This window comes from Candidozyma pseudohaemuli (genome assembly GCF_003013735.1).
Source record: "Candidozyma pseudohaemuli strain B12108 chromosome Unknown scaffold00015, whole genome shotgun sequence".
NCBI classification, from domain to species: Eukaryota; Fungi; Ascomycota; class Pichiomycetes; order Serinales; family Metschnikowiaceae; genus Candidozyma; species Candidozyma pseudohaemuli.
In genome coordinates, this window is record NW_020194449.1 from 37,479 (window position 1) to 65,208 (window position 27,730).

General features: G+C 48.8%; 8 protein-coding genes across 8 annotated transcripts; 3 read left to right on the forward strand and 5 right to left on the reverse strand.

Annotated features, from left to right (window-relative positions):
- Positions 1-848: 848 nt before the first annotated feature.
- On the reverse strand, positions 849-3,998 carry C7M61_004490 (ATP-dependent RNA helicase; the record flags this gene model as incomplete). The annotated part of the gene is made up of 1 exon (XM_024859810.1): positions 849-3,998. The coding sequence occupies one exon, from the start codon at positions 3,996-3,998 to the stop codon at positions 849-851; it is 3,150 nt and encodes a 1,049-aa protein (XP_024711959.1).
- A 1,795-nt stretch (positions 3,999-5,793) lies between these two features.
- On the reverse strand, positions 5,794-7,743 carry C7M61_004491 (uncharacterized protein; the record flags this gene model as incomplete). Its single annotated transcript, XM_024859811.1, has 1 exon — positions 5,794-7,743. One exon carries the CDS (start codon positions 7,741-7,743, stop codon positions 5,794-5,796), a length of 1,950 nt encoding a protein of 649 aa, XP_024711960.1.
- A 393-nt stretch (positions 7,744-8,136) lies between these two features.
- Positions 8,137-9,699, reverse strand: CPY1 (carboxypeptidase C; the record flags this gene model as incomplete). Its single annotated transcript, XM_024859812.1, has 1 exon — positions 8,137-9,699. One exon carries the CDS (start codon positions 9,697-9,699, stop codon positions 8,137-8,139), a length of 1,563 nt encoding a protein of 520 aa, XP_024711961.1.
- A 1,396-nt stretch (positions 9,700-11,095) lies between these two features.
- On the forward strand, positions 11,096-14,486 carry C7M61_004493 (serine hydroxymethyltransferase, mitochondrial; the record flags this gene model as incomplete). Its single annotated transcript, XM_024859813.1, has 2 exons — positions 11,096-11,848; positions 12,987-14,486. The coding sequence occupies 2 exons, from the start codon at positions 11,096-11,098 to the stop codon at positions 14,484-14,486; spliced, it is 2,253 nt and encodes a 750-aa protein (XP_024711962.1).
- Positions 14,487-15,649: 1,163 nt separating this feature from the next.
- On the forward strand, positions 15,650-18,492 carry MED16 (Med16p; the record flags this gene model as incomplete). The annotated part of the gene is made up of 2 exons (XM_024859814.1): positions 15,650-18,394; positions 18,454-18,492. 2 exons carry the CDS (start codon positions 15,650-15,652, stop codon positions 18,490-18,492), a joined length of 2,784 nt encoding a protein of 927 aa, XP_024711963.1.
- A 98-nt stretch (positions 18,493-18,590) lies between these two features.
- On the reverse strand, positions 18,591-20,072 carry HSM3 (Hsm3p; the record flags this gene model as incomplete). Its single annotated transcript, XM_024859815.1, has 1 exon — positions 18,591-20,072. The coding sequence occupies one exon, from the start codon at positions 20,070-20,072 to the stop codon at positions 18,591-18,593; it is 1,482 nt and encodes a 493-aa protein (XP_024711964.1).
- A 773-nt stretch (positions 20,073-20,845) lies between these two features.
- C7M61_004496 (uncharacterized protein) lies at positions 20,846-22,177 on the reverse strand (the record flags this gene model as incomplete). Its single annotated transcript, XM_024859816.1, has 1 exon — positions 20,846-22,177. The coding sequence occupies one exon, from the start codon at positions 22,175-22,177 to the stop codon at positions 20,846-20,848; it is 1,332 nt and encodes a 443-aa protein (XP_024711965.1).
- Positions 22,178-24,538: 2,361 nt separating this feature from the next.
- On the forward strand, positions 24,539-27,445 carry C7M61_004497 (Arf family guanine nucleotide exchange factor; the record flags this gene model as incomplete). Its single annotated transcript, XM_024859817.1, has 1 exon — positions 24,539-27,445. The coding sequence occupies one exon, from the start codon at positions 24,539-24,541 to the stop codon at positions 27,443-27,445; it is 2,907 nt and encodes a 968-aa protein (XP_024711966.1).
- Between the last annotated feature and the right edge of the window lie 285 nt (positions 27,446-27,730).

Sequence of the window (27,730 nt, forward strand, 5' to 3'; positions counted from 1 at the left end):
GGCAATTTTCGAATTTTCTTCGGCGAACCCTCGATATTTATACGTGCTCTGCCCAGAGGCTCCAAGATGGTCACTTTTTGGAGGTGGCGCTGCAAGGCAGGAGCCTTGGGTGGCTGCGAAAAGATGACAGGAGGTAGGAAAGGGTGCATTTCGACGGCAAAACGGGCCCATCTGCCACTTTCAGCGATGAAGGAGGAATTTATGAAAAAAAGGAGAATTTTTAAAGATGGTGTCTTTTGTGGAAAAAGGAAGGAATCGGTTTTGAGGAAGTTTGGTGGAATCGACTTTTTGAATTTTTTGCCGTGGTTGGTTTATATACTGATGTGCGGCAGCTGCTTGGTTAATGTGGATATCATGAGAGATTATTTTTAAGAAGGGCACAAGATGGAAATAATGAAGGTTTTTGATTGTTTCGCTTTGAAAGAGATGCATATTACATCTATTGTTTTGTGATTGGTGAAATATGGCTAGTTGAAGATTTACCTCTTAAATTACCGTAGGACTCATCACTGTACTGGTACATCTACCTATCAGTAAACGCAAATTCTGAAAAAGATCCAAAAAGCCAAGGAGCTGGAGTTAGCATCTGTGAGCCTTATACCTGGAGAAATTTTAAAAACCTAGGCTCCAAATAGATAACCCAGATCAATGTAACAGACTTATGCTCAAATACTACAAAAGAACGATTCATCAACGAACGGTAATTCTTATGAAATGGAGACAAAAACACAAAGAATCCCCAAACTGAATAGACTTGGATAATTACCCTTCCCTACAAAATCATCACCAAAAGCTTCTGTGCCTACACTCTCGGACATGCTCTTCCCGTTGGGTCTATCTAATCTATATTACAAGTACAACGACGCTGCCGAAACAATGTCCCTGTGCACCATTTCCGTGGCCTTCTCCATCTTGTCCTCCAACTCAAGGTTACCGATGGTCTTGGCCGCCTGGATCATCTGCCTAATCATCTCCTCCAATCTCTTGAACGTTCTGATCAACGAACCTTCGTAGACATCGGTCATCTTACAGATCTGAGCAAACTTGGCGCCTTTACACCAGGCGTACGTCACCTCCATGAGCTCGGGACGGAACAGCTCCACATACTCCTTCTCGGCGATTTCAATCTTGCTTTCCTTGAACACCTTGGCGATCTTGCCCGCCATGTCTTGCATTGCCTTCAAAGGCTCAGCCAATTCAGGCTTCAATCTAGGAACTTCCTTAGCACGCTCCTGGAAAACAAAACAAGACAAAAGCGCAGCACACTGCTCAGGCAGCAAGTCATTGAAGGTACCGTTGAATATGAGCTCGGTTAAGAGAAGTTCATCACCGGTGGAGATCTCGCATGCAACTCTACCCTTAAGTTCGATAATTTCGTCGGGAGTAACGAAACCAAGCTTTCTGAGCACTCTTCTTCTGTGCTTCAAGTCGTCAAGCTGAATGACAGCCTGGGCCTGCAAGATCTTGTCCTTTGTTTCGGCGATCTTCGTCTCAATGTCGACCTTGTGGCTGTACTTAGCGTACAAGTCGTTGATCCGGTCGGACTCATGCAAAGGATTGGTGGCCAACTTGCTCTCCAAAACATCAATTTTACGCAACAACATCTTGAACTCGGGATCGTCGATCTTCATACTCTCCACAGGGTCCATTGTAGGGATTCCGTCTGGCAACTTCTTGGGCAAGTCTCTCAAGGTTCTCACCAAGTTCCTCTTTGCAGTAGAGCTCTTGAAGTCGTCGGGGACCTTCAAACGGACACTGGAAATCGCCTGGATCGAGTCCAAAGTGATGGGGATATACTCGGCTCTCAGCTTTTCGCCCTCGTTGGAAGGACGGATACCCTCTGGGAAAACAGGGTTGAATGATTTGATCAAATTAACTGGAGCATCCACAAACATGGTGCACACAAAGACACTGACGAGGTACAGCTCGTGGTCAGTGTAGGCCTGGGAAGGATCTCTCTTGTTTGATCTTTTGGTGAAAGAAGCCACCATACCCCAACCGTAATCGAATTCACCAATCTTGATCTTGATGACTCTTCCGGGCTGCAAGAATGGAAGGATGTGGCCTGGATGGGTGACAACTTGGCGAACATTCTCCTGGTATCCCTCGAGCTGCATCTTCAAGTCGTAGTACTCCTTGACGTGGAACTCATCGTCAACCTTGACATCATTGTAGTCCAAAGTCAACTGCTGAAGATGCTGTTCAAGCTTAGGCACGGAAGCAGCGTTCTGGAACTGATAGAAAGAGTTTTGCAACATGAACTGCGGCGAAATGCCTTCCACACGCATCAAGTTCAAAATCATGTTGTAGCCCAAGTGGAACGCAGAATCCAATCTGTCTGCCTGACCCTTCACCATACCCTTGGCAACCTGAGGCTCCATTTTCTCGTCAATCATCATGATAACAATACCTCTGTCATCCAAACCACGACGACCAGCTCTTCCAGACATCTGAATGTACTCACCACCAGAGACCCATCTGAAGCCCAGACCGTCCCACTTTCTGACAGATGTAAAAACGACGGTCTTGGCAGGCATATTAAGACCAATGGAAAAGGTTTCTGTGGCGAAAAGCACCTTAAGCAAACCCTCCTGGAACAAAAGCTCAATGACCTCCTTCAAGATAGGCAAAAGACCGGAATGGTGGATACCGATACCTCTTCTGAGTAAGGGCAAGATATTCTTGATCTGGGGCAATTCTCTATCGGCCTCAGGCAAAACATCAATGGCATTTTCGAACACCTTTGTCAATGCAGAACGCTCCTCGTCCGTGTTGAAGTCCAACTTGGACATTTTAAGGGCCAAAGACTCACAGTCACGCTTGGAGAACGAGAAAACAATCACAGGGTTATATCTCTTCATATAGATCATCTTGACAATCTTGTAGATATCGCTCTTTCCGTCCTTGACGCCTCCCTTGTACGTTTCACCCTTCTTTTTGCTCTTGGAGGCCTCTGCAGATGCTGGATCGTCACCGATATTGTTGGAAATGGACGACATGGCTTTCTGGAAATTCTCTTCTCTGAAAGTTCCCTTTTCGTCCACCACCAAGTGAATACCATCGCCAGCGGCAGGGAACAAGTAATGCTGCAAAGGAGTGGGTCTGAAGTCCGTGTACACAACGTGACAGGGCTGGTTGTGGGTTTTCACGACCCACTCGGCAAACTCCATGGCGTTTGGAATCGTGGCCGAAAGGAACACATGGTGCACCTTATCGGGAAGCAAAATGATGGTTTCTTCCCACACCACACCTCTGTTTTTGTCTCTCATGTAGTGGACCTCGTCAAAGATGACCCAGGCGACTTCACGCATGACTTCGGAGCCTCGATACAACATACTTCTCAAAATCTCGGTGGTCATGACCAAACAGCCCGCGTCTGGGTTGATGGTCACATCACCGGTCATAAGACCCACATCGCCAAACTCGGCCAAAAGCTCTCTGTACTTCTGGTTACTCAACGCCTTGATAGGGGAGGTGTAAATGACACGCTGTTTCTCTCTGAGAGACTGGGCAATGGCGTATTCAGCCACCACGGTCTTACCAGCAGAAGTATGCGCAGAAACAAGCACGGACTCGTTTCTGTCGATACACGAAATCGCCGTATCCTGGAACGGATCCAATGTAAACGGATACGTTCTTGCCTCGTTGGTTCTGACGTGTTCTCCGATAGGAACATACGGGAAATCAGGAGGAATGGCAACCTGGTGTCTGACCTGATGCTTCAACTTCAACTTGGACTCTTCCTCCTTGGCAGCCATAAGACCGGCTGAAGGAGCCACTTCTCTCGAAGCCTCGATCTCCACGGCGTCACTGACGACGGGGTTTTTCCTCTTTTCATTCTTCTCCAGCTTATCCTGCTTCTTGTCTTTCTTGTTGTTATTTTGCGATGGAGCGGGCCTTTTTTTCGGCTGTTTTTGCTCTGTAGGCTTGTCGTTGCTCTTTTTCACCGGCAAGTTGGCAGGCGTCTCCGAAAAGACGCCGAAAAGATCGTCATCCATGGAGAAATGAAAGGTGGAGCTTGGCTTTCTGCTTTCTGAGATGCTCATCTGGGTGTGCACCTGTACACCAGCGATGGTCCCCAGACCCCAGTGAAGATGGTAAGCTGGGAGATGGAAATAGGCTTTTGGTAAGTTAAATGAGGGAAACGGGTGAAATCTTTTGTATTTTTTGTTTTTTTTTTTTTTTTTTTTTTTTTTTTTTGGTGAAACTGAAAATGCTTGTTTTTTGGCGGAGATGTTGTGGTATTATTTGGGGCACAGATGGCTGCAAAGTTGTGTGATATAGTGGGAGTAAGGCAGGGGGGGGTTGGGGGAAAGGGGGAAATTGTATGTTTTTTGGTTTTTTTGCATGATGACAGTTTTTTTTTTTGATTCAGTTGTAGATGCTTTGGGGAAAGGGGTGAAATTTTTTGTTTTTTTTTTTTTTTTTTTTTTTTTTTTTTTTTTTTTGGTGAAACTGAAAATGCTTGTTTGTTGGTGGAGATGATGTGGTATCATATGGCGCACAGATGGCTGCAAAGTTGTGTGATATAGTGGCAGTAAGGCAGAGGTGGATTGGTGGAAAGAGGGAAATTGTATGTTTTTTGGTTATTTTGCATGATGACAGTCTTTTTTCTTGATACAGTTGTAGATGCTTTGGAAGAAAACTGAGTTAACCGTGACCTGAGCATCCATCGAGACGGTCTAGAAGAACGAGGTAAGCTTCAGTCACCAAATGATGCAAATCTAGACATTTCATTCGAATGAAGGTTTCATTATCGGTTCTGTTGGACGAAGAAAAACTGGTTACGTAATGGATTCCAAAAACCAGCCAGTTGAAGCTTGTAATGGCTATCGGTCAGGCAACATCTAGTGTGAACTATAATGTTGAAGGTTTCTCCGCAATAGATGGTTCATCTCTGCTTCGATTTTTGTAACGTTGTGAAACGAAACATTAGATTCCACGAAGGGGATCGTAAAAGACGGCAGAGTCCGGTGACTACTTCCAATTAATACCAATACAGGCTCTAGGAATACCCAGAGTGACAGTACCAGAGTATTACAAGCGTTGCCCGTAGCTCTTCATTCAAAAATTCATTCATTATCATCATCATGTGCTTAAACTCCTGTTGCATTGCTTCCCTTCCTTATCCTTCAATTTCCCGTAATGCTTTTCCTTCAATTTTCCGTTAACGTGCACCTTGGTCTCTACAACTATACCTTTTGAGACAATGCCTACCACAAATCCCGAGACACCACTCCACCAAATTCTCAGAAACCCACCCCTTCGGTCCCCTCCTTCTCCATACTTTTAACTTACACCTTTAAACTTACCCCTTTTCAATTAACTCCAAACCCTGCTTAAACTCCAGGGTATTAGCTTCCATGAGCCTCGCGACGTGCGTTTCGCAGCCATTTTGACACATTGTCGCAGATACCTACAACCTAGTTTGCATGCGATTTCATTAATATGCTATGTGCTGCCGTACGGCTGATGCTGAGACCGAGGTCTGTAATAAGTGAATGTGATGGGTGGGTGGGTGGATAGCGTTTTAGGTGGATGGCGGGATATGGGTATAAGACCGTGGGTCCATGTATCCTGGATCTGACGTCAGCCTAGCATCACACAGTGTGGATTCGTAGCGTCATATGGCGGTGGGAAGGAGATTGTAGTTCTGGATTTGTTGGAAGTGTCTGTTGATTAATGGAGGATTTGGTTAGGTGGTTTCCATTGTCTTTGATCGTCAGGCAGTGCTTGCGTTTATCAGACATCTCAAGTACACCTCGAGAATGGATCCCCAAAAACACTTCAATTTTAAACGTCCACTGCCGCCTCAGCCAGCTCGGCCTTGAAGGCCTCACTGGCTTCCTCCAACTCCTTCAACTTCCGCCACTTCTCCTTATCGTACTCCCCAATAATAGCACTCGGCAAACTGCTCACCCTCAGCTGGTCCAGAGCCGTGGCCTCGCTCATGTCCCACTCGTCAGAGGGGACCCGGAACGGCTGCATGAGCTCGGTGCTGTGGCGAAAGAGCGGGTCTTTGGGCATGTTGAACAAAATGGGAATTGGCGGAGGTGCTGGAGGAACAGGCGGAGGATTGTGGGGGGTATACGTGAAGCTGCTTCCGGACTTGTGCAGCTTCAAAAACGATTTAATGGCTTTTCGGGGCAGCCCGGACGACGATTTGCCCGAGGCCACCAGAATCGGGTGGGAAATGGTGGAATTTGCAACCAGGTCGTTGTGCTTGTGGTAGCCGAAACTGTAGTTTGGCCCGGCGAACTCGGCCTCCAGGCCCCGCCGGCGGAACATTCCCATTACCCTTTTGATTGGCGACGAGTTGGTCGACTGGATACTGGGGAGCTCAGGCACCCTTGCAGTCGGAGTGACGCAGTGGGTGAGGGCGTTTTCAAGCAGCTCCTGGGCGTACACCAGGCGGCGGTTGGAGCCTTCGGAGTTTCGTCTGTATGTGTGGAGGGAGGGTGCCCCCAGGAGGATGCTGGAAGGTCTGTCTTTTTCGGTTACTGTGAGACGGTCAAGGCGGTCACCAAGGCGGTCCACAGTTTCTGGGAAGACCTCGGTGGACTTGTTGAATTTTTCAAAATCCTCATCTCTGGATTTGCCGAAATTTTCAAAATTCACTTCATCTCTGGATTTGCCGAAATTTTCAAAATTCACCTCGTCTCTGGATTTGCCGAAATTATCAAAAGTCACCTCGTCTCTGGATTTGCCGAAATTATCAAAATCTTCCTTGTCGCTTTCGCCGGCCCTGCCGAAATTTTCATAATCCACCCCGTCGTGGAAACTGCCCGGCGCAAACCACTGCTTGTTGCGTTCCCAGTCCTGAAGCAGAATCAGCCGAAGTCCCGTGCCCTGCTTCGTCCAGGGCGGCGCCTGCGCCGTGGGGATCTCCTCTAGGCCCTCCATGATGGCGCTGTGGCGGTCGGGGCCTTCCAATATAGCGCTGTGGCGGTCAAAAGTGGATTTTGCTTTCTCGAACGATTCTCGACTCGGCGAGGCTCGAGGCGTGTGGTACTGGGTCCGGACGGGGCTGCCGTCGAACTCTCCAGAAGCCCTGAAATTCTCCATACTCCGTTTGCTGGCCTGGATCGGGCTTTCGCTCAGCTTGAGCACCGACGGAAGGAGATTTTCACTCACGCTCAGCAAAAACACCTTCTCGTCGTGGATCAGCTGCCACTTGCGTTTTTTCGGCAGCCGTTTGTTCACATGGAGCTGGCTCACCAGCTTCAGACGATGGACGCTGTTTTCCGGGCCATTGAGCAGAGGAACCAGCGAATAGTCCAACTGTGGGCTCATCCAGTTGTGCTCACAGTAGTCTTCAAGCGAGTTCAGTGCCATGGCTTTGGACACCATTTCCGGCTCGCTGTTGTCGCTTCGAAGCGTGCTTCCCGAGGCTTCCCGATTAACGAGTGTTTTCTGGCTCGCCTTGTTGGCGACATCGGGTTTTTCATGGGCCTTGTTGAGCGAAAGCTGCTCCAGACACACAGTGACGGTGCTTTCGACGTCAGACGATTTTTCCAATTTTCCCGGCTTCCCCAAAACAACCCCCAGCAAGAAACATCCCGCCATCGCCAACAGAACCACCACTTCCACGCCGTGGTACCGCAATGGGACCCCGTTGAACTGGCATATGAGCGTCACCGAAGCACCCAAGTGGAAAAGGTATACCACGGCTTCCACAGGCCAAAGCCCGTTTTTCACCATCGTCACGGGCTGCACCACCACGACAACAAAACTGGAAACCATAAACGGGAGCATCAGCCGAAAGCGTGGTTCGTAGGCTAGTGAGGCCATCACCCCCAGGGCTATACACACAAGCATAAGCACCAGGCGAATGCTGCGATGGAGCCGCATGGCTGATAATTAGATATAGCGTTAGTGTAGTAGGTTCAGGATGAAAGCTTGTTGATGCTTAGGTTTGACGTGTGGAGCGTTTTCCAGGGCTTCGGGGCTTGCTTGGATGGGTGTTTGGGAAGTGGCCGAATCGGGTAGTCTGGTTGCAAAATGAGGCTGTTTGTTGTTTCCGCACCAGCGCCTATAAGCTACAATAGCCGCCTACGAAGACAGACACAAAAAGCGCTTCAGGCTGATCGCTTGTTTCTACTCACAAGGCTGCTACTTCACAGGCCGCTCGGTGGCCTAGTTGTATGTGTAGTCGCCGGCGATCCACCGGTTCACCATGTCCAACGCATTCTCAGGCTGGTCAAATGGCACCATGTGGCCGCCGCCGTACACTCTCAAAAACGTAAAGTGCTTGTAGTTCTTCACCTCGCCGGCGGCCTCCTTGCCGACGGTCCACGTACGCACCTTCTGCGACTCAAACTGCTTCTGTCCGGACCAAGGCAAACGGTCCGTCCATGCGCGGTTACCCAACCAGTTGCAGATAAAGTCCTTGTCTCCGGCATACACAAGCACTGGCAACTTGCTCTCCAAGAGGTCAATCACGTTCTTGTGGTATGGCTTCATCCAGTCGCCGGCAAACAAAAAGTTTCTGTTGATGTCAAAGTTGCAGCCCTGATACTCCTCCACCTCGACACCCAACTTCTCCTTCACCTCGGGCAAGTTCAAGTAGTCGTCAATGTAGCTCAATTCCTCGTAGCACAAGTTACCGCCCTTGCACTCGGTTCTGATGTCGTACACGTTCTTGCCGGTCTTCTGGTATGGGCCCATCTGCGCGTTGTTACAGTAGATGGTGGCGGGAACACAAGACCACACAGAGCCAGAGTTGTAGCACGACTCAATCAACGACAAGCACTGAGGAATCGAAGAGGCCATGTTGTCACACTCCTCGGGGTCCAAGACAGCCTCTTCGCCGCCCTTACCGCAGGCCATTGGCTGGTAGTACTCGTACTGGGTCAATGGGTCGGTCAAACCGTTACCAATCAAGACAGAGGTCAAGTTGAAGTGACGGTCGTCGTGGCTCAAGATCTCAGAGGCGAAAACGGGGATGTAGTGGCCGCCGTATGACTCACCGGCAATGTGGAAGTCTCTCTTGGCGTATTCAGGGAACTGCTGGAAGAACAACTCCAAGAAGGCGTACACGTCCTGGCCGGCAGCCACGGTGTTGGAGACGGACTCGGAAGAGTACGAGTAGCCGACGTTGACGGGCTGGTCCAAGAAGATCACGGTGGCGTTGTTGTTCCAGGCAGATGGGTTGTTCACGGGCTTCAAGTCCTCGCCAATACGGGCAGGACCCAACTCAAAGAACAAACCAGTCAAGGAGGAGCAGCCAGGGCCACCGTTCAACCACAAAATGACAGGATCGTTCTTGGGGTCGTTTCTGGACTCAAAGGCCCAGAAGAAAAAGTGCTTGTCCTCGTCGGCGACATCCAAGTAACCAGAGTACTGCTTGACCTTGTCAATGCCCAAGTCCTCCGGGGTGGACTTGACACGCAACTGGTGGTTGGGCAACTTGGCGTCGGTAACGTGGAAGTCAAACTTACGGGCGAGCTTCTTGGCGGAGGAGGCTGGGTTCTTGAACTTGAGCGAGCTCACGCTCTCTGGGAACTTGAGCATCATCTCCAGCCACAAAGCGGCCGCGTCCTTGGGGATCGCCTCCACGGGCTGTTTTACGTACTGGGCAATCTTCAGCAACATGTCGCCCTTGGAGTTCTCCAAGGCGCCCCTGAGGTCCGAGTACTGGGAAGAGAGCGAGGAGGCCTTATCAGACAAGACTTGCTGGACGTTCTGGAGGCGGTCCATTGGGATGGAAATGGCCGACGCCGACAGGGCGGCGCATGCGGCGGCAACGAAGGTGGTTAATTTCATGACGATTTCGTTTTTCCTGGGGTGGTGTGCCGGGAAAAAGAGCCAGAAACGGTGGGGCACAAAAAGCGAGAAATTGCTCTCTTTATATAGCCGGGGCCGAGCCCGAGATTGCCTGGGGATTTGGGGTGCCAGTGTGCAGGACGTTTAACCGGTATGGTGACGTCCTGATAAGGGCCAAAGCCAGCTGCTTTTGGGGTGCGGCACACCCGTACCTCCGACAGTCAGAGGAAGGCCATTTCACCAAATTCCAAAACCAAAGAATCAAATTATTCCTTGCTAAAAAAAAAGTCATTGTGGTTAGTTCAGCCGCGAAGGTGGTGCTCGAAAACGGCTTCCGTTGCGTGCGTGTGTGGCAGAGTACCGCAGTGCCATGGCTGTGCGGCTATATGGTCCAGACCCAACGGCTTTTATTCTTGGTTGCTCAATTGAATATTGAAGTTGCATTATTTTGAATTTGTTTTGGGGTATTGGGATTTTGGGGATTTGAGGGCTCTGAGGTTTTCGAATTGATGCTGGTACTATGGATGCCAAGGCGCCAGATAAGTCGTGTTGCAGCCATGTGGAGACGTCATTTGTGGAAGGCAGTGGCAACCAGCTCGGAGTATTCGGCGATAAGCCGGGGCTGTTTTTGGAGTGGAATTGGGCCTTTTTGTATTGTTTCTCTTTGTATGACGCTTTGCATTGGCGTTTATGGCTCGGTGTCTCATGTGAAATGTGTCTGTAGATGGCTGCGAAAGCATTTCTGTAGTGGGCTGATGAGTGATACGAGAATGTGGTACCTTTGAGGGATTTGAGAGGAGGGGATGGAATGGTGATTTTCGTGTTTGTGAATGATAATATGAAGCTGGCTGGTGTTTGTGGAGCCCTGCTGTGGATGTTGATCGACATGGCTGGTAGCATTCCCATACTCTGTGGTACAGTTACACGATAGGTTCCAGCACAATTCCTCTCAATTCGTAAAGAGGAGAAGTACAACGTAAACACTCTACTTGGCTGTCCTTTGAATTGAAGTGAGGAATGTGAAGAAAGTTAAAATGCCATAGCCCTAGTGACATTGGCATCCGATCGCAGTGGCTTATGGCACTATCTAAACGATCTTTCAGCCCATTGTTTCCACTACCCATCGACATCTCCACAAATCCAGCACAATTCAGATTCCCATTTCCACTCCATTGAATCTGTATTCCAAAAGTGATCTAAATATCTATTTCTCCACCTCTACTTCCTCCACCTTTTTCACCCCATCGCCCCGACCTGTACCTAGCCGCTATCAACTACCCACTGTTCTTCAGAACATGCCCAATCCACCTGAATCCACCTAATTTGCCCCATGTTCTCTCGAGATACGCTCGTCTATCGACCTGCAGCAGGCGTCAGCGGATCAGTGGAAATCTGGAAAACCTCCCGTGGCGCCAAGTACGCAGTCAAGACTTACCATGAAAAAGAACCCCATGAACTGCGCAAAGAGTACCACGCCAGGGTCTTGTACGAGTATGAGCTTTTGAAGCTGCTTGATCACGAGGGCTTCTATGTTCCGCAAAAATACACCATCTCCTGGACCGGCCTGACCGTCAGCATGTACATGGAAGCGGGACTGATGGATATGGCTAGGCTTCTACGACAACAAAAGCAGGGAGACTTCTCTGTGGCTGAGAATTTGTGCTACTGGAAACAGCTTGTTTGTGCCATTGCGTACCTCCACGGCCGGGGATTGGCTCATCGTGATATCAAACTTGAAAATATGGTGTTGCTGGAAACGGGGCGGTTGAAGGTTGTGGATATGGCTACGGTCACGGAAAGCGATTCCGCTATTGGCATTGTGGGCTCGCCAAAGTACATGGCTCCTGAGATGGTGTCTCTGATCAAGTACGACGGTAAAAAAGCGGATGTTTGGTCGCTAGGGGTGGTTTTGGTGTATTTTGCAACCAAACGGTTTCTATGGAAAACGGCCCATTTGAGTGATGAGCGGTACATGCTGTGGGTTGGAGGCGGCGAGGACGTTTTGCTGGTGCTTCCCGGTCGTTTGAAGGACTTGGTTTCGAGTCTTTTGGCTGTGGATCCGTTGGAGCGGTTTTCCATAGAGGTTTTGCAGGGGCAGGCGTTTTATAGGAAGCTCCCCTGGTGTCATGGGGAGAAGAGTTGTGGGCATGAGCACCGGTTGTTCATGGAACTGGGGTATTGACGATGTAGATATTGACGATGTAGAATTCTGGGGAGGTAATAGACATGTAACAGTATTGGAGAGAAAGAGATGTAGAAACCGGTTGGGACCGGAAAATTGCAATACTTCAATACTTTTATCATCTAAGTTCTTATGACAGAGGTACTGGGTTAGTTTATTTCATATAATGCATTCACATGATTGACTTCTGCTGAGAACTTTGCAGAGGATCTGGATATTTGGTCAGTGGCTGCGAAAAGGACAAAACAGTAAATCTTCACGAACATCCAAAAAATCAGAAACCCCATACTTTTTCTCCAAATGGCTTCACAAACTTTCTCCATCAAAAAACCCCCCTTTTGACTTTGCCTCCATGTCTCAAAGACTCTTGTTCATGAGAAATCGCTCACACCTGAATACGTCCACATCAGCCTACACCAGCCAAACTTCACCCACATAGCATGGCACCAAAATGCATAAAAACACCTCAATGGCTTACAGAAATACAATCTCATGCCTAATTTGCCCAAAAACATGTTTTGCATCCGGATTGGTGGATTTTGCCGAAAACCCACCGTCCAGCCTTCGCAGCCATATCCACATGGCCTACCCACCACAGAAACACATCCAATTGACATGTGCCATGGATTCAGCAGAAACTAAAACCACACAACTATCAGTTCCAAAAACCAAATAAGTCAATAAATAAGAAAAAAAAAAAAGTCGTCTAGCCACTTTGTGCCCACCATGGGCCCACAATGGACCAACCCATTGTGGACCCCACTCACTGGCAGATCTTAACAAGGCAGACCGGGGCCAACCTGAACCCTCCAGAGTCAAACCACCTCACCCTCGAGAACGGAATACACCCTGGGGGCAGTCAAATGGACCTGCCCCACATTGACTCGCTGCTGACTCTGACCACCCCAGGTTTCGGAGTCGGCCCGCGACCGGCGGCGCCCTCGGAACTCGCCGCTTCACTAGCGGCCAAGTCACGCAGATGTCACGTGCGCCGCCCGGTCGTGAGTCAGGAATTTTTTCATCCCCCCAAAACTATAAGAACAAGCCTTTCCCACCTGTCCCCAACCCACCCGGCATGCTCTCCCGTTCGTTCCGTGCTCTCCAGCGCCAGACGCTCAGCGTCCGCACCTACGCCCTTCTGGCCAAGGCCCAGGGCCTCATCTCCAAGCTGGTCCAGGAAGTCGACCCTGAGATGGCCTCCATTTTGCAGCAAGAGAGAGACAGACAGAGAAACTCCATCACCTTGATCCCATCGGAGAACTTCACCTCCAAGGCCGTCATGGACTTGTTGGGCTCGGAGATGCAGAACAAGTACTCCGAGGGTTACCCTGGCGAGAGATACTATGGTGGTAACGAGATCATCGACAAGGCTGAATCCTTGTGTAGACAGCGTGCTTTGGAAGCTTTTGACTTGGACCCCGAGCAGTGGGGTGTCAATGTCCAGCCATTGTCTGGAGCTCCTGCCAACTTGTACGCCTACAGTGCCATTTTGGAGGTTGGCGACAGAATCATGGGTTTGGACTTGCCCCACGGAGGCCACCTTTCCCACGGTTACCAGACCCCCAATGCCAAAATCTCCTACATCTCCAAGTACTTCCAGACGATGCCGTACCGTTTGGACGAGGAGACCGGTCTCATTGACTACGACACCTTGGAGAAGAACGCCCTCTTGTTCAGACCCAAGGTCATTGTCGCTGGTGCCTCTGCCTACTCCAGAGTCATTGACTACAAGCGCATGCGTGAAATCGCCGACAAGGTCGGAGCGTACATTTTGTCCGACATGGCCCACATTTCCGGTTTGGTGCTGGCTGGCGTCACTGCTTCTCCATTCCCATACTCGGACATTGTCACCACCACCACGCACAAGTCCTTGAGAGGACCCCGTGGAGCCATGATTTTCTTCAGAAAGGGCATCAGAAAGGTGACCAAGAAGGGCAAGGAGATTCCGTACGATCTCGAGAGAAAGATCAACTTTTCCGTCTTCCCTGCCCACCAGGGTGGTCCACACAACCACACCATTTCTGCCTTGGCTGTCGCCTTGAAGCAGTGCCAGTACCCTGAGTACAAGCAGTACCAGCAGGAGGTTGTGGACAACGCCAAGGCCTTTGCTGCTGCTTTGGAGGACAAGGGCTTCGATTTGGTTTCCAAAGGTACCGACACCCACTTGATTCTCGTGGACCTCCGTTCCAAGAAGATCGACGGAGCCCGTGTTGAAAAAGTGTTGGAGCACGTGAACATTGCCGCCAACAAGAACACCGTTCCCGGCGACAAGTCTGCTCTTTTCCCTAGTGGTTTGAGAGTGGGTACTCCCGCCATGACCACCAGAGGTTTCGGACCTGAGGAGTTTGCCAAGGTGGCCGAGTACTTCCAGAAGGCCGTGGACATTGCCATCAAGTTGAAGGCACAAGAGCAGGGCAGTGTGGCCAAGGAGTTGATGGCCAGCTTCAAGCAGATTGTGGAGCAGTCGGAGGAGGTGAAGGCGTTGGACGCCGAGGTGCAGGCCTGGGCTGCCCAGTTCCCAGTTCCCGGTGACTTGTAGGTGGTAGGCGATGAATAAATAATCAGTGTGAGAGGGTGTAGTCCCACGGGGAGTGGGAGTTGGAGATTTGGGGTGGGTGGTATCGTTGGTGAAGGAGGTTTAATTTTTCGAATGATGATGATATCGGTTGGTGATGGAGATTTGATTTTTCGAAATATGGTGCTTTGTGCTTGTGTTTTGGCAATTGGCGAGTCTGGTGTGTTCTCCATTCATGTTTGCAGCTGATGAAGTAGCTGACGAAGTAGGCAGAATACGAAGAAATAAATATAAGGTTCAAATGAGTCAAAAAACCGCTCAAGCAGAGATTCACTAAAATGACGTCAGAATAGTCAAAATGTATAGTTAGGCAATCTTGCCGCATATGTATGTTTGGCCATTCAGTCTCAAGGGTTCAGATATTGAAGTCCTTGTAATGGGACCATAAGAATCGCCAAATTTACAACCTGAACTGATCTTTCATTCAACAAAAAAAAAAAAAAATCTCTCTTCAACAAACAATATCAGATTATCAACTGGCTGCCATATTGGGTGCCATGAATATCGAACATGATCTCCAGCATCACCGTTACCGCCCTACAAGCCTCCAGGTTGGTACAACACAGTAAAAGGCATCAAAAAACGCCCTAGTTAAAAACATGTCAGAAGGAGTTCAAATCAACAATCATTCACAACTCAACAAGAATATAAAAAAATCTCTCTTTCATCCCTCTTAATCCACCACTCCATCGCCTATCCGTATGCCCTCACTGCAGGGCCAATGAACCCTACCAGATAAACCAATAACCCATGCCCCACCCAACCCGTCTTCCCTAAATTCGAAAAAACCCACCAAACTACAGCAACATTGCAAAAAACATACCCAATATCCCCCCTCTCTCCATATTAATCAACCAATCCACATGCCCACCTACTCCGGTCCGTAATCGCATATGGCTGCGAAATGCCTGCCACAACGGTCTCCAACGGTCACACCAAAATCAACCCAAACACCCGAAACAAATATAAAAACCATCCAAAGCCCACCTTTCCACCACCTTCACCAAACTCAAAAATTCAAACCGCCCAAAAATCACCACCCCACCAAAATAGCGTACACCCCTCCAGACACCCACCTGTCAGATCTATCGCGCATCAACTACTCATTAATCTACAACTCCTCCACCATGCCAGTATCTCGAGATCCCCCGCCCACACCGCCCAAACCGCAGTCCTCCGCCATCTCATGGTCAAAGTACGGCTTCATCACATACGCACATCCGGAGCCGAGCTCGGGCCACAACATGTGTCTCACGTACTTGGAGAACACCAACGGCAAGGACTGGCAATTGGCGAAAACAACCCCGCTCACGCTCAAGCCGCTGGACGACGGCGTGGTGTCGGAGATCGAGCGGCTCCGCTGGAGCAATCTTCTGACCGATTTGGCCGTCTGGGACGTGAAGGGCAACTTCTTCATTTTGCTCGCTGGGGTGGGCTTGATCAACGATAAGAAGACGGAGGAGGCCAACGGGCACCGGGCGAACGGATCCAAGACGTCCAACGGCGCCAAGGACTTGAACCCCAATGGCCTGCCCCGGGGCGACGGGCCCTCCTACGAACTCACCAGCTACAACCACACCGAGATGATCTACAGAGACATTGCGCCGCCGCAGGCCCACACCAAGTGTGTGGCGTTTGAGTGGTTGAACATCGAGAAGCCGCAGATTGTGAACAAGCCGGCGACGCTCATGGGTGAAGAAAATGGTGTGGCCAATTACGCCTATGGAGTGACCCAGCACCATCCTCCAGGAACCAGCCACCCGATTCCGACAAAGCAGGCCTGTGTGGCTGTACGCCAGGACGGCCTTTTCAGCTTGTACTACCAGGGCGAGCACAAGGTGGAGTACCACAAGTTGGCGTACAATTTGGCGCCTGACGGCAGGGAAGGCAGCTGCACGTTCACCAAGGCAGCCGTGGGCTTCAACAGCGACAAGAAGATTGTCGTGGTGGCGTACGACGCCCGCTCAGACCTCGTGTTGACCTACGTCATCAGCATTGATTGGGGATTTCTTGTGGAATCTGCTCAGAGACAACGCTCAGATCCTCATTACCACACACCCAAGGATAGCCAGACCCCTCCGCTGCTACTGTGTGCGTTGGTGCATGAAATGAGGCCTGAACCTACGGCGTCGTGTGATTTTGGCGAGGAAAAGGCCTTTGGAAAGCCTGAGGTGGTTCAGCAGACACTTAAGCTGATCGAGCTATTTTCCCCGTACTTCCAGCAGAGCTCCAACTTGGAGATTCTCATAACGTACGAGTGCATGAACCCCGTGGGCAGCCAGCCCTACACGCTGGCGTACAGGTATAATTTGGAGAACGCCATGGATAGCGTGGGCGATTTGTTTGATAGCATGGGAGACGCCAATGCCACTGATTCTCGAGAAGGTCTTTTGAGGCTTGTGCTACAGGGCCATATAAGTCTATCGAAGCAGGTCCAGCAGATAGAAACGGCCATCTCAGAGAGCTTGCTTCTTTTTATTTATACAGACGGCACCATCGATGCCGTCAACAGAGAGACGTGGGAGCTTGTGCCGCTGCTGGATCTCAAGATTGAAGGTCAGGAACAGACAACATACCCCAGCACCATCACATCTCTTCTAGACTGTGGATTCCTGTTTCCTGAACTAGGGCCTTCTCCTGCCTTGCTAGCTGTTTCTCCCAACATGGCTGCATTCGTTCACTACGAAAACGGACAGCTTCAATTCAGGCCTCTTGAGCGCAGCAGTACCAAGAGTGTTCTGCTATGTGGCATTGGCTTTGCCTACATGCATGCGTGTGCCTGCTACTCCACCACATCGTCTGACGACCTTTTGGTGATGCTTCGAAACGAGCTTTTCAAGACCGAACTCGAGCAGCCAGAGCTCGCTGGTCATCTTGTCGATTTGGCAATGACAGAGTCACACAAAGCGATAAACTTTCAGCTTAATTCGTTTGGGAAGGAGTCTGTTGACAAGCTTCTTTCGAACCCACCTCTCCAGAGACTTCTTTCACTTCAGCTTGTGCTTGGCGAGCTTCACACTAAAAATAAGGCCATCAAAGATATGGCTTGGATTGTGCTCAACTTGAGGTCCACCAGTTTTGGCATTATGTTTTCGCTTTCCAGTATCTACAGACAAATGTCGAAAAAGAAGCCTGCCGAGGACCTCTTGCAAGATTCCGTGAGTCGTGCTGAATGTATAATGCTGTTGGTGGGAAACATTCGCTGGCTTATTGACTTGATTGTTTACTTCAATCAGGAGCTTCTTCAACTTGCATTCTCCAAAAATAACCCCGAACAGTCTAAAGTTACTGTGGATAATTCAGTGGTACTTCCCGTCATACTAGGTAAGGTGCCACGCCTTTTCCTTATGTACTCGCTTTCCTCCATTGGAAAGACCCACGAGATCTTGAAAAAGCTTTACAAAGAGCTCACGGAGAGCAACAAGCTTTACACACCAATGAAGGAGGCACTCAACCGTTTCTTCACAGCATGCAACTCGCTGCCACTTAACCTTGGTCTCTTTGAAAACTTCCTCCGTGAATGTGAGGTTTATGTTAACAAGGAGCTCAATAACATTGTTTCCAACGACCGTGCTCAGCTGCTCAAATTGGAACAGCAGCTATTTTGTCGGGGATTTGTTCCTGATGAGGTCAAATACATGGCCAATGTTTTAATAGAGCGTCACTCAGCTACCATAAGCAGAGACTTGAAGCTCGCAGATTTGTATTTCTATCAAAATGACTGGATTGACGTTGGCATTTCCCGAAAAGAATTTGGGAAGCCATATGTGCCGTTGGAAGAGCATTTCAAACCCATGATCCCCCGCCTCCGATACTCAGAAAACGAGGTTGTCGACACTCTCCGGAAGATTGTCATCAACGCTGGACCTACGGTCAAATCAGGCGGCGCCTCGGCTATGGGCAAGGGATATTCACTGAAGAACAAAATCAGAAAGTGTACAAGATGCAGAGCAGTATCATTGGTCGCTGATCCGTCTATCTTCGATGGACCGGGCGGCTTTGGTATCTGGACCATGGTGTTTCAAAGAACGTGTATCTGCGGAAACGCCTGGGTAAATTGCCTATAAATCAAAATGCTTTGTCCTGGACATCAACCTGGGGCCCTTTAGGGCGCCCATTGACCAAACTATGTAGCAGGCTCTTGAGGCCTTGTTCCCACACTCCTAGATCGAGGTCCTTGTTTGTTATGAGGTTTTCAAGAGCAGAGCGAAGATGCTTCCCAATCAATGGGTGGGAAATGTCACCAGGAACTTCCACCAAGTATGTCAGCACCACCGTAGGCATCTCGCTTAAAAGGTAGGTAGCAGAATGGTTATACCGAGTGATGACCTCGAGCAATTCGTAGAGCTGGTTCTTTTGCACTTGTGACAAAGCGCTGTTGGAGAGCTTGTCGTAGTCTGCAAATAAGCGGAAGAACTCAGGGTCCTCTATAGCGTGGGCAATGATGGGCAACACATCCGAGCTTCTTGACAACTCTCGATTGGCAAAGTGGTCGTTGAAGAACTTGTGTTTGTCAGGAATGAAGCCAAAATTCATCAAGTCGAGGATCTGGCGGTGCGTGGGGCTCTCCAAAATAAGGCTATCTAGGATGGCGTTGACGGACTTTTCCTCCTGGGCCCAAGACACGATTTCTTCATTCTTGCAGTATGTGAGCTTGCCGAAAAGAGCTCCAAGGCTGGTACTCAAATACGACTCCTTGCTCTTCAAGTTCTCCGCTAGCGCAGCCAACGTGGTCTGCAACACCGGCTGAAGCAGTAGGAAGAGCTCGTGCAGCTTGTCTATAAGACCCACCAAGGAAGTGTAGAAATCAACCGTAAGATCGTACATCAACGGGTCGGACGGGTCGTTGTCCGCCAAGTAGTCCAACTCCACCACCTCGGTGATCTTATCGTAGGTTTTCTTGCTCAAATCGAGACGACGTGCTATGATTCTTTCAGTGATGGCCATGTACCTCGTGCTCAAGTTGCAGTCTGATCCCAAGGACACGAGCTCCACCGCGTGCACGAGATCCGCCACAAGCTCCTCCAAAAGCTTCTCGTCACAGCTCTGCACCAAAGGCTCCACTGTCCAGAACCTCGCTGGAATGGAATGGTCTGATAAGCACCTCTGGAGCGCTTTCGTCAAAAACAGCGTATTGTCCACAAAGTCCAACGCGTCCTGATCGCCAGCAGAGATCCGCCACGCCACCATATCCACCGTGGCAGTATACAAGTCCACCGGACTGGGGTACTCCAATGTCTTGATCATTTCGTCTTTTGGGAAGTACACCCACGTTGTCTTGATCGGCACAAGCATCAAGAAATCGCTCAAGAACTTGACGTAGTCGGAGTGGTAGCGGTCCAGGTTCAAGATCCTCGAAAGCAACGGCATGATGGTGGTCAACACAGGATTACATAATGGATCGTCCGATTGGAGAAGGTGTTTGTGGAGCGAGATGTAGTCGTAGTAGTTTGCCGCCGCATAGGTGTCGTCTGTTTCGCCGCTTAGGTAAGCATTGAGGTGATCTGCAAACTTCTGTGTGTCTGGATCAAGCTGGGGTGAAGGAAGCATGGAGTAGGTGGATGTTGATACTCAGGCGCGGTACATGGTAGTACCTCGAGGGTACCTGAGCCACAGAGGGTGGGATAGAGATATAAGGAAGGAAGTGAAAAAATGAATGAGTGGTTTTCTTTTGATTAATTTGCAATTGTAGGGTTAGGTAATTGGGTATTTGGGCATTTGGGCATTTTGTAGGTGGGTATGTGGAGGTGTATGAGCATTGGAGGTTAGGTGTGATAAGAGGTTGATATGTGTTTTTGATTGCAGTTTCGCTACAAAGATTTTAAAGGTCGATCTGGAGTTTTTACCAAGATAGGGAGTTGAATTTTAAAAGTAGGTGGGATTTCAAGGTTCATTATTGGGAGTTTTCTAGAGTATGATCGATGATGGCCGCATTCAAATCGGGTATCTGTAATAGTCGACTGAAAAAGCAAAGAAGATCAGACTCAAAGAAGAAATTATCTGCTTAGTATATATTCAAATTATGCGTTTCGCTGTCTGACAAACAATTGAATGAGGTCCTTGCAAAGAATCAGGTGTAGCGCAGGGCTCTGATCTTAGTATAAGCCTGTATCATCTTTGAATAAGTCTTTATCAAATGAACGACTTTTACCTAAATAATTCAGGCACATGCCTCAGAGTCATATTTATAAAGAACCTTGGATCCCTAACTCAAAACTTCGTCAAAGCATTAACAAATGTACAACATACCCAAACGGTCAGAAATGCATCATCATAAGTAGGACAGTTATTAACTTTGGCAATGCACCACCTCATTCTGCTCCTCATCTATAGTCACCCTTCACCATTTTCCAATACACCCTCACTGCTCCTGTCGTATTTTCAAGAAGATACTCATACGAATGGGAGTGTTGAGATAGGCTAACAAGGTACTCATGGAGTAGAGGCTCCTCCATTTGCCGAAATACATCCATGGACAACTGGCCGTTACTAGCAAACATAGCAAAAAATTCTGGATCCTTCATAACCCCCAAAATTGCCCTTCTTGCGTCGGTATCTTTTGATAGAACTAACGTCTGGAGCTTATCATTGAAGAATGTGCACTTATCCTCGATGAAGCTGTAATTGATAATCTCCAAAACCTTGAGGTGCTGGGGCTCCTTGAAACTAAGTTTTCGAATAATCCGCTTCATGGAATCTTCTTGCTTTGCCCATTGATTGACATAATGGCTAGTACAACTTGTGAGCTTTTCAAAAAAACGTGCTAGACTCGGCTCAACAGATAACTCATCCAAACCTCTCTCTAGTAAGCCCAATATAGCTCGAATCCTGGACTCAAGCATGGGGAACATGTTTGGTGATTTTTCCAGAATCTCCCACAAGGCAGTGTAGTATTCTATTAGCGTCTCTAGATCACCATTCTGCTCACTGAATTCCTCTAAATCAGCCATACAAACCACCATCAGAAGAAGAGATTCTGGAATCTCATGTTCTCGATCCAACACAATCTCAAATACTTCATGGTACCTCTCCATCTTGGCAGAATTATACACTAGAGGTAGCTCATCAATGGACTTATCCAAGAGCTCAATAGCTTTATCTAAAGCGTCATCCAGACATTCATGAAGCAATTCAAACAAAGAATCCACGCATTCACCAGCCGAATTTTCAGTCAAGTACCATTTGAGCACTTCTCCGAGAAACTGAGTATAATCAAGGAAGTCCGATGTTTCTTCACCTTCATCCTCAGATACCAACCATGCGAGAATATTCACCGCTCCTGTAAGAACCTCCAAAGAACCTGTATCTTCCATTATCAGAAGAAACCGTTTTAGTGGAAGAAACTCAAGAACGGACTTGATGTTTATGACTTTTATAAACCTTTCCCAGAGGGCTACAATCTCTTCTCTAGCGACTGAAGACACTTCGTTAAAGCTATTCAGCTCAAACACCTCCCAAAATAAAAGAATGGCAATGTGGTAAGAATCGTGCATCCGGAGTTCCACAGGAGACTCGATATTGGCAAATTGGAGCTCGTTCAAGAGGTAGTTCTCAAGGCCATCTATATGTTCTTTTTTCCAAAAGGCATCGAGGAAGTCGACGAGCTCATCGATTTCTTCCCGATCACCAGTGTCGTACCTTGAAACAAAGGACATTTGAATTGGAGGGAAAAAAGAAGAGCTGGTTTTTTTGTCTTATATGGTTTAAAGCATGCTGTGTGGTGATGTACGTGGACGCAAACGTAAAGAGAAATAATATCATCAAGCCCGTAAACCAAAAATCTGTCAACAGATACATTATTTTCATCGACGGTATTTTGGGAAATTGTGGGTATAGTTTGCTGTGATTGCTTAAGAAACCTACTATACTCTTGTAGAACGGCATCAAGAAACACATACCATCACAGTATTTATTCTTTTAAAAGTACAAAAGACTCGAATGGTCTCGTCTAGAGGAACTACAGAGCCTAGTATGGAAGGCACCGTTCAGCTAAATGTGATAACTGGTAGCAACTCTGTAGATATACTATTGAACGAGGAAGCTCTTGAATGCTCACTATTGCAATCATTCAGAGTCCACTTCTAATTGATAATGCTTCTGAAAATTGCTTCTCATAATAGATGCTTCAGCTTGATTCCACCCTTTTTCAATGATTTAAAGGTTAAACAAGAGTTGCCTTATACAAATGATTCATACAAAGCAGCACGGCTCACTTGCATAGCAGGAATGAGGCTAACTAAGAGGTGGTATATCAAGCAATTTCTTTAACGTCTACCCATCTTAGTCCACGAACATTTGCAGCTGTAGAGACTATCTAACCCTAGACCATATCACTTTTCTTAAATGTTCAGTCCACACATTTGACAAACTCATCTTCCAACCCAAATACCAGCTCACCAAAATAGGCTGGATTCACGATGCTTGGCAGCTTTTCGTCTACGGCCACGGAGCTCGGAAGTACCGAATAGGAGAGGACCAAGAGTGCCCAAAGCGGCTACAGCTTCGAACAATGGCGCTTCAACGAGACTTTGCAGACAAAGCAGGTCCAGAAATTGGTTGCTGGTCGAGGAGGAAAGAGGATACGGTTAATTGGAGGTTTTTGAGGAAAATAAGGAAAGACGAATGGCTGCAAATTCACCGAGACTCGATGCCCGTAGTTGTGGATCCAATGATAGTGAAGAATGGTGGATCGGTATCGATCTACGACTAGTAACCCACAATTCATCGAAAAGCTCGATTTTCAAACTTAATAAATTTTCATTTAGCTGCCTTGAGTTCCAGAACGACGATCGTCCAGAACCCGAATTAGACCGATCCTTCCCACCAAAGCGCTTTTCCACAATGTGGCTCCTGATCCACCCCGAGGCTTGTAACAAAGAACCCATCCACGAATCTAGCCAAAAGCGGTGGTCCTAAATTTTTCCCAACCACCATACTTTCACCTTAAAAATCCAAATCAACCCACCGAACAGCTTAACTCTCACGGATTGACGAAAAAAAAAATCCCCCATTGGCCTCATCCAACTAATCGCAGCCATTCACCCCGCCGTCCATAATGTGATAGTGCACAAGAGCCTACTACCACCCTCCATTGTGGCCCTGAGGACCAGCAGCATTCCGACGCACAAGGCCCGGCATTGAGGCGAAAAAGAGATTTTTCGAAATCCACCAAAACCTCGATCCCCGAAAAACTCCCAAAAATCTCCCCAAATCTTATCAGCTTGACGTCTGCATTTGGACGTTTCGTCTAAAAATCCGCCCCGCTTGCGTGAAAAAAGCCCGTTTCTTGCCATTAGCATACCTGATCAAGCGCATTCCACGAGACAATGCGCGGGCCATTCCGGATCTGGGCAAACGAGAATTCGGCAGACATGAAACGGGGCGAAGGGGGCGTCAGTGATTTGGAGGTTCTGGAAATCACCATCAACAGAAAAATAAAAAAGATCCCAAAAAACATAAGTTTTGCAGAACGCAATACCATAACACAACACCGTTGTCGTCTGGGTGCAAATTAGCCGCGCCGCGCCAGACCAATCGTCTGCGCTACCGTCTGATAACCGTCAAAGCCACAACGACCACGGAGGCGCCAGATACGAGAAGAAAAGAAACGCAGCGTTTGTGTTAAGGGTGAATTTTTGATAATCAGCCATTCCACAAAATCCTTTTTTTCCCATTCTTCAAATCCTTCAGCCTTTCGGGTAGCCTCCCAGGTTCCTGAGCTGGCTACGCCGCGCGGTTTGGCCGACCAGTAGCCCGACGTTTCCCGCCACACACGAGCATTGGCAAGCTACAAAAAAAATTTGCTCCCAAAACCAACCCGGATCTCGGCCTCTTATATAGTAGAATCTCGTAAAAGGCCCCCAGCGTCCGAAATCGGTACCCCCCAGCAGACCTTAGACCCGTGCACCACAGGTTTTCCCACACGCGCGCCGCACTGACACCATCCTGTGTCGTCTACCTGTACCTCGAATCTTCACTGATACCAAAAACTACCACTTCTTTTTCTGCAACATCCCATGTCACTCACTAAAACTGACCTGCTGGAGACGCTCCACGGGACAGAAAGGATCGAAAAAGTCGAAAATCCTGCACCCTGCCCCGAGGAGGAGGAAGGAGAAACCACAAAGACTGACCTGCCCAGGGAAACAACAGTGGAAACGGTGGAAAACGGCTCGTCCGCCGAAGCCAAGGACGCCGTGGTGGTGGTGCTTAACCCCGAGGAGGCCATCTCCGAAAGCTCGGCTTCAGAAGACCCCGAGAAGGAGGCCGAGGACGAGCTCAAGGAGATCGCCAAAAAGCTCTTTAACGAGGAGTTCGTGCTGATTAAACCAGAGGAGTATACCCAGTTCTTGGCCGCCGACGACAAGGACTCCGCCTCCATCAGAGAGCTCTACATGGACTTGTTCACGTGGAGCCCCAGCTTGGTGAAATCCACCAGAACCTTGTGCTCCAAGTTGTACCTCAAGGGCGAGTCGCAGGAGATCGACCGTATTCTCCTGGCCTTCACGAGGCTGTACATTCGCCAGAACCCGGTCAACGTGTTTTGCACCCAGGACTTTGAGAAAATCTACATCATCTTGTACAGCTTGATCTTGCTCAACACCGCCTTGCACAACACCGAGATCAGCAAGAAGAACGCCATCTCCCAGTCCGACTACGTCAGAAACACCTTCTCCACTTTCCTTCAGCTGAACAAGAAGGCCTCGGGCAAGCTCTCCGTGAGACAGAAGATCCTGATTGAGAGAGAGCTCCACCTGTACTATGACGACTTGGCCAGAGCCGAGCTCTACTTGAAGAAGAACAATGACTTGGCGCCCCAGTCGTCGCCTAGACGTTCTGTCAACCAAAACCGTTTCTCTGTGGCCGATACTATCCGCCTGACCTTCTCCGCAAACTCGGGTGAGCTGCCTCAGATCAACGGAGACGATTCTGGGTTCCAGAACGACCTCAGCAGACAGTACTCCAACGTGTCGAACTACTCCACCGACCCAGACCGCAGACAATCCTTGGCGCTTCTGAAGGTCCGTTCTGGTGGTTCGACCGTTTCCCACGTTACAGCCACTTTCACCAATGCTGGGTTCGGTCAAAACAGCGCTCGTGTCGGTTTCACGCGTGTGTTGCACTCCAACAATACCCCCCGTTCCCACCTCAAGAACAGGACTTCCTTAGACCACTTGCGCCACTACGGCCACGCAAGTTTGGGCCACAAGAGCTCCAGAGCGTCGATAATCAGCAGGCAGTCCAACAACGATGACCAGTTCTCGCTCCTGACCGCCGATCTCCCCACATTGGAAGCCTCTCACAATGAGAAACAGGAGTTGGAGGACTTTGACGTGGCCAACTTCCAGGACTCTTACGATTTGAAGTTGGAGTTGCAAGGTGCCCCATACTTGAAGGAGGGTATTTTGCGGCTCAAAATCATCAACAATGACCAGCTGGACTCCACCGGCAACGGGGATGTCCAACAAACCTCAAGCGGGTTCCTTCTGAGTGCTTCTTCTATCGCTTCTCGCAAGCTGAGCTTCTTTTCTTTCTTTAAGAGCACACCAAAGGAGCCTGCCGCTGTGTCTACAACTGTGGGCACCAGCCACAACCACCATGCCTTCACCACCAAGTTCAGCGAGTACTTTGTCGTGGTTTCCAAAGGTGAGCTCAGGCTTTATTCTTTCGACCCTAAGCAGATCAAGAAGCAGCAGCAGAAGTTGAAGAAGTTGCGTAAACACAGCATTGCCTTCGGCATTGACGTTGAAGACGACGAAGAGGATATTGGCGACGGAAACTGGCTCAAGAACGCTGCTAACATGGGTAATTACAACTTGTGTGCCACCATTGCCCAGCTCGAACGTCTGTCGCTTTCACAATCTTCTGAGAAGATCCAGTGGTCCTTGTCGTTCCCCAAGACGAGCAAGAAGGCCGCCAAGAAGTTCATCTTTGAGGCCGGTACCGTGGAGGTTGCCACTGAATACGTCAACACATGTAATTTCTGGGCTTCAAAGATCACGGCTGTTCCACCTTTGGAGGAGAGTGTTTCATCGATCGAGTACGGCTGGACCAACATCGACGGGCTCATGGCCTTGGGCGATGGATTCAAGAAAACCAAAAACGTACAGAAGTGGGAGCAGCTTCCGAAGGGTGTTTACATTAGCAACTTGTCCACTGCTGATAACGGCGATGATGCTCTGCACGACGGTTTCCTGAAGCAGTTCTTGCTGTCGCTTAAGTACTACAATAGCTTGAAGGGCTATTACAATAGCTTCAGCCAGACAAGAACGACCTTCTTGAAGCACTTCAGAAAGTTCCAGGGCACATCCAACTACAGAATGGTCTCTCTGAATTTCGAAAATCGTGCCAACGAGTACAAGATCGAACTCAGCAAGTACAAGAGCTACGTGATCACTCTTGGACACGGACTCAAGCTCAGATTTGATGCTGTCGAAGACGATGTCTACGAGAAGCTCAAGCAGGACATTATGGACGATGAAGAGCTCAAGATCAACAAGGAGAGCGATGTTGAAGTGGGCGCAGAGGTTGCTAAGCGCCTTGACGAGCACCAGAAGGCTGAGCTGGAGGTGGTCAAGGTGGCCAAGAAGGAGCTCGAAAAGCTCAGTATGCTCACACCCGAGCTTTATATGATGTTCAGGCGCAAGGACGCTTTGCCTGAGTCTCGAGACGAGAAGGATGCCGAGTACGACGTCTCCACCGGTTTGGAGGATACCTCTGGCACTTTGGTGAAGCTGCCCAAGAATTTCAGTCTTGCCGACATCAAGGACCTGGAAAGCAGTCCTATTAATCAGTTGCTCTCGGCGGATGTGAACAGTGGAGCACCCAACGAGGGAGAGTTGAACCAGGCCAAGCGGGAGCTCATTATGAGCTTCAGCACCAACACCATCAAGGAGGAGGACGAGGACGAGACGGTTATTTAGTGTATGAGTATATTATGATAGGGTAAGCGAACAATTTGGAATTGGGGGGTAGAATCGTAATTGATCAGTTTTATGAGGATATGTGAGTTGGTAGGATGGAGTAGGAAAGGAAATTATGTTACATACATTGGGCCTGATGCTAGAAATAGCTTATGCGTATGAAATAAAGGAGTTGAAGTACTATGCCGTTTTTCGATATAAATGTTCATGTCGACTTTTTCAGAGTATTGATGTACTTTGAGATATAGTATAGTGTACTGAGAAGCAGTCAGAATTATACATGAA